General features: G+C 39.4%; 1 protein-coding gene across 1 annotated transcript in view; it reads left to right on the top strand.

The window, feature by feature from the left end:
* Positions 1-4,736: 4,736 nt before the first annotated feature.
* LOC124285866 (DNA-directed RNA polymerase I subunit RPA1-like) overlaps positions 4,737-6,479 on the top strand; it is a 69,345-nt gene continuing 67,602 nt past the window's right edge. The window contains exons 1-2 of the mRNA XM_046722145.1: positions 4,737-4,823; positions 6,017-6,200. Coding sequence (XP_046578101.1) covers positions 6,029-6,200 — 172 coding nt within the window. The 5' untranslated portion in view covers positions 4,737-4,823; positions 6,017-6,028. The remainder of the gene's footprint in view (positions 4,824-6,016; positions 6,201-6,479) is intronic.

Genomic DNA, 6,479 nt, shown 5'->3' with positions numbered 1-6,479 from the left:
TACTTGAAATCACTTTAGCTGATCTGATGTCCTTGTTATAATACTCTAAAATCAACTTCCTCTTCTCTAAATCATCCATACTGAGGATCACTGAAAATTTCGTCTGCTAGCAAGTAAACAAAGGGGGATAACTCTTCACAAACTAATGAAAAAGGATTAACGGAGTTGTCTGTTGAATGAAACCAATGAAACCAAGCACTTGATAGCTGGTCAAGGCTGTATATACTAGAAATCCAATTAAACATTTTCCTAAAATTCTCAATAATTTCTGGTCGTACTATAATATCGTAACAATAATAAAATGGTAATTGCCAAGCATGTCTTTGAATGTAATGACTATTAGGGCTGGGACGGGTCCAAATTTCCTACCAGGGTACCCGACCCGTTACAACACTAATTGCGAGTTATCCCCCTTCAATAAAATCAGTTATGGATGGGATAAGAGTGGCGTCTGGAAATATTTTGAATACTCGCATCAGGCACAAAGACAAAATGCACTTTGTGCACAGTGCAGCTAAGTCAGATAGGAGGGAGTACGTAATCGATGTGGAAACACCTAAAGAACAAACATCCCACCGTAACAAACCAGAAGCTACAAACAAATGCCGTTCCAATCTACAGGCAAAATACAATTGAAGATATAAATAAAAAGTGTATACCATTAAACTAACAAGTAAACAATGTAATGTAAACATAAAGTTGTCAATCTCTCTCCCTCTCCCGTGGACTCAAAATCCAATCACAATAGTCAGACAGACAGACAGATTGCTTATTTACGTCTCGCCATATGTACATTAAAATAAATAATAATACATATAAAAATATACAGTAAATATTATAAATGGAGTTATGAGACACGGTTGATAATTAAATATCACAGAGCAATATATTGGAAACATATGAGTAGATAAAATGACAACTGAACCTAAAAAAATATATACAAAAATATTAACATGAAATGTTTAACTTATTTATATGAAATTTTGCGGCGTCTTAAAAGGGTTTTAAAGCATCTTTTGGCACGTACGTTTATAAGATCTTGAGAGCTTAAAAGGAGTGATGACTTCTCAGGTTCCGATAAGAGGGTAAAACGTGGCATGAAAAGCTTTGCTGATGTTAAAAGGTCTTCTCTTAAATCGTCGTAAAGTGGACATTTCAATAAAAGGCTGTTCCGATTCAACTCGACTTGGGCAGTGAAAACATCTATCTGTAAGTTCGATTCCTTCATAACGGCCGGTTTCTATACGCGGAGGCGCTGTACCCGTCCTGAACAAAGCGAGGGCACGTCTGTGAGACTTTGAGGTGTTAAAACATAGGCCTCTGTTATATCGAATATTGATTTATGGATTCTGTAGCACAGGCCCTCGTGTCTATGCGAGGATGACCCCCAACTCGAAATGCTTCACAGTACAATACATGATGTATTGTATTGTGAAGCATTTTGAGTAGGGGGTCATCTCAAATTTTATATATTTATAAAAAATCTTTAAGCTGCAGTACCAATACTAGTAGTAGTTGTAGTAGCATTTGAATTGTAAGTTGAAATGGGTGAGTGAGTATGGTTTTACACCCCATATAGCAATATTCCAGCAATATCAGGCCTGGGACAAAATGGGCTTTACGCATATAGTAGCCTACCTCTGTGGGGAATCGAACCCGGGTCTTCGGAGTGACGAGCGAACGCTTTAACTAATGGGATCCCCTACTCCCCGTCAAATGTAAACTTTGCAACACTGAGAATTGTTTAACATCAGTTGTATCGTATGTATGAGCTTGTTTTGGGACGAACCATGCTTAGACCGAATGGAAGTCTTAGACGTGTATCTCGTCAGTTAAATACTGGAGCACGGGTGTGGAACGGACAAACCACGAGACAATCAAAACTAAACTGAGATTTGAACCCCTAGACCACATATTTTTTTCTGCCAAGATAAAGGCTCTCAAATCGAACTATATTTAACTATATTTGGCTGCTGTGCCTAACCAAGAATTCCCACGGGAAACCCTTAGGTACTACACGAAATAGATACTAGAAGATATGATAATTTACTCAGCACTGTGATAACGATGGATTCTTAATCTCAGCACTATTCTTTCACACCCCACCCAAAAAATAAAACAAAAACATTCATTTATTCAAACATTCATTGTTCATTATTCATTTCAAACAATATTGATTCATTATTCACTTTTTTCGGGTTCGAGTCATCCATGTGTTTAGGTACGAGCGTGTACGGGTTGTCTAACATTTGGGTATACAGGTCCTCCAAGAAAGCTTCGGTACGGATCTCTGTGAGTACAAATTGTCCTGTTCCTGTATGAAATAAATCAAATTAGTGTCAATCTTATAATGGTCTTTCTTGAGACGTTTGTACTACTACTGCTGCTGCTGCTACTACTACTTTAAGTCTACACGACTTGTACAAGCCCGGACTAATGCTGCGTGTGTATGTGTGTGTGCGTGTTCTCATGTGTTCTATAGTTCTGTTCACCTCACTCTGAGTCGAACATTTCTTGTCTTACTTCCAAATACCAGAGCAAGACGCAGGTTAACAACCAGTACCATCCATTTTATTTCGTCCAGGAGATCGATCTCCAACTCTCTGGCACGACACAACGAAGGCGATCAGGAATTTTGATAGACTAACGCTTAGTCTCTGAATATATATAATTTTGATAGTAACAAATAAACCCATTTATATTGAAGAGGAGCCAAAAGGAGACCAGAGATTCAGCCATGGCAGTTAGGTATGTACGTATGTTTATCCATAAAACGTGTCATGTATTCATGTTCGCCCAACTTCTAAATGCCTTTCAAAAACTTCATATGTTTACTTTGTAGCTCGAGGGTGAGGTGAAATTGGGTTTTACTACGTGCTTGAGAATATTTCACTCATATGACAACGTGCATGCGTGTGTATGTGTATGTGCGGCTGCTGGTACTAGCCCAGACTTAAATTGGTTTTATAGTGCTAGCCCACTGAGATACCATGCCGCAGTGAAGCATGAATACCCAACTCAGACACATTATACTGACTCCGAGCCGACCAGTCCTTGTTGTACCCATTAATACCGAGCGCCAGACAGGGACCAACAAGTACCATATTTTAACTTATTACCTACGAGGTGAGTGAGTGAGTTTGGTTTTACGCCACTTTTAGCAATATTCCAGCAACATCACGGCGGGGGACACCAGAATTGGGCTTCACACAATGTACCCATGTGGGGATTCGAACCCGGGTCCTTGGCGTGACGAGCCAACGCTTTAACCACTAGGCTACCCCATCGCCCCTATTACCTACGAGGGCATACATATCGGGGTTCATATTTTTCATACGTGATGCCCTAGAGCAAAATATCATTTTGTCATGGTGACGTGACGTCATGAACAAGGCTATGACGTCACGTTTCTTCTGCGACGTTGCGTTCTACATTCGGCGACGACGGGTAGCCAGCCTTTGTTCGAAAGAAGATTTGGGTTTATTTTCTTCAATTTGACGACTTCGGTAATAAACAGAATATTATATTCGTGCCCATATCATACCATGTTTACAACACTCGTGCCTAAATATCAGTATATCCCTCGCTCTCGCTCGGGAAATACTAACATGTAGGCACCCGTGTCGGAAACATAGTATGACATGGGCACTCATATAATATCCTCTATGTCTTTTGGTATGACGCGGTCGGGGATCGAACCCGCGCCTTCCGCTCTCCGGGCGGACGCTCTAACCACTACACCACGGAGGTGGTTTATAGCTCGACCCATAAAGCGAGTTAGTTTTCTTGCATATGATAACAGACCCTGAACCTGAGTAAAACTAGACTTGCTTCATATAGACTTTAGCATTGCAGGGAGGGTTAGGCAGTAGGGAAAATAATGTGGTTCTGGGACTGTGAAACAGACTAGAATATTGTGTATATAGCCACTATCAGCTTTATCGTTGTGTTACATGCCAGTTCAGAAACATCCTTCACTTCTCCATCAGACATTTATAAGATTGCATGGGAACTGTATATAAAATGGCAGAACATGTCTGTAAAACAGGCTCACCAACTTGGTTGACACATGTCATTGTATCCCAATTGCGTAGATTGATGCACCACTGGATTGCCTGGTCCATGCAGACTCGATTATTTACAGACCACCGCCATATAGCTGGAATATTGCTGAGTTCGGCGTTCATCAACAATTAAACCAACCTAAGCACTGACATGATATAATTTAAGTACCTGCAGTGTAAAACGACATTCACTCATCACTTATCCAAATGTATAACCACTGGTGTGTTTGTGTGATTTACATAGGATTTTGGTTTAATGTACTTCTTGACCGAACGGTAGTTCAGATGACAAATATAAAGGACAAAAACAAATTATTGTGTGAAAATTAGCAGATAAAGAAACTGTGAACATGAAATCGTTGTAAAAATAATTTGGTAACAAAACATAGTGAAAGAGGTGCTATGGGTTTAAGAAACATTTTGTGCAGAAATAATAACTCTCAAACCTGCAATATATAGGTCTACAGTATATGTGTGCAAGGTCATATCTTTTTTAGTGGTCTATATAAGGTAACAATACTTGGGAGTTATCCGACATAAGCGGAAGTTGCATGGTTTCATTCGGATATTCTCGGTAGCTATCGTTCTGTTGACTGGTTTGCCTTTCGTACATCGCTTGCGCTCTTCGCCGAAATGAAATCGTTACAAAGTAAATGTGAGGGTCCCAGTCTATCGCTTTCAGCGAAATACGTTATCAGAGATATGGAAGGTTGAAGCAAGAAGTATTGATTGTAATGGAGCACGTGGGATTTGTTTGACGTATGTTTTGATTTTGATTAAGAACGTGTTTTATGTTTAAGCGACAGATAATTATCATATCATTTGCATAAAACCTGTAGTTTGTTTAGGGCGTCACTAGAGGGCATGTCGCTGATACTGTTACAAAGAGTTGCTGAGAGGATGGAAGCAAGTCTTCCGATCGCCGAAATTAACTCTTTGGCTTTGCCCAAATTAGTGATCAAGTCCCATTAAAGTAATTATTGTTCATGCCATCAGCCATTGGATGACATGCCCCAGATATAATCACTTTATTCTGCTGTGGTTTGGCTGTTTAACTGCTGAGTTTGGTATAAGTAAGAGACCATGCAACTCAAGCAGCTATTTAGTTATTTATCAGCTAGGGCTGCTAAATCCGACAGAAAGCGGATAAACCTGAAGCCAAACTAAGAAAATAAGATACAATTTATTAACCACTTTAATTAACAAGTTAGAAACATTCACTTTAGGAAAAACATCAAGAAGTATTGCTTAAATATTGATGGAATGTCTGAATGTTTTGTATAGTCAGCCTGACAAGACATAAGATTTCACGGTAATGATAAAACCTGTTATCATTCTTTTTGATAGAAATGACACAAGTCACTGAAAATATGTTGAAGGACTTTTAGCATAAATGACATTAATTTAAGTCCTAAAACTGTCCACCCAAAAGGATAACACCAGACTAATCTTCAAGCTTGTCAAATGTAGTTTCAAGCATTTTCCACCAAAACACTTTCTGCACATCAACTCTTGGCAAGTTATTTATTTCTATAAATAGAAACATAAGATATGGCCTTAACTTCCTACTCATGGAATGTATGTTGCTTTTCAATAATGGTTCTATGGGACTAGTTGGTTTTGCATGTATCATCGAAAGATTGACCCATGAAGGTTCTGGTTATAATTGATCTTCAGTAACCCATGCTTGTCTTAAGAGGCTACTAATGTGATCGAATAGTCAGGCTCACTGACTTGGTTGACACATGTCATCGTATTCCAGTTGTGCAGATCAATTATCCCAATACCCTTGCTGTATCATCACAGTATTGTCTGGTCCAGACTTGATTATTTACAGACTGCTGTCAAATAGCTGGAATATATTGCTGAGTGCGGCATTCAACAACAAACCAACCAACCATCCAACAAAGATTGACAAACACCTAAACATGTTCTGAATACATTTGTTGCAGCATCAGAAACCAATGATGGAGGAATTCAGTTCCGAAATACCTGTCTCTCGTCTGAGTGAAGTGTCATTCCGGCTTTATACCAGTGAGGAGATCAAAGCTCTCAGTGTCATCGAGGTCACTAACCCTCAAACTTTTGACATCTTTGCACATGCTACATATGGAGGTCTTCATGATCCTTCTTTGGGTACGTCTTCAAAATGTTATCTTCATTATAAATCCAAATGATATTTTATTTAAGAAGTAGTATTTGTGTTCCTGGAACCTGTGAAGATCTGGATTAGAATTGATCTTTAGTAACCCATGCTTGTCATAAGAGGCGACTAACGGGATCGGGTGGTCAGACTCACTGGCTTGGTTGACACGTGTCATCGTATCCCAACTGCGTAGATCGTTGCTCATGCTGTTGATCACTGGAGTGTCTGGTCCAGACTCGATTATTTACAGACCGCTGCCATATAGCTGG

This window comes from Haliotis rubra, unplaced genomic scaffold, assembly GCF_003918875.1.
Source record: "Haliotis rubra isolate DU_JTF1 unplaced genomic scaffold, ASM391887v1 Scf37, whole genome shotgun sequence".
Classification (NCBI taxonomy): domain Eukaryota; kingdom Metazoa; phylum Mollusca; class Gastropoda; order Lepetellida; family Haliotidae; genus Haliotis; species Haliotis rubra.
This window is presented reverse-complemented; position numbering and strand designations above follow the sequence as displayed.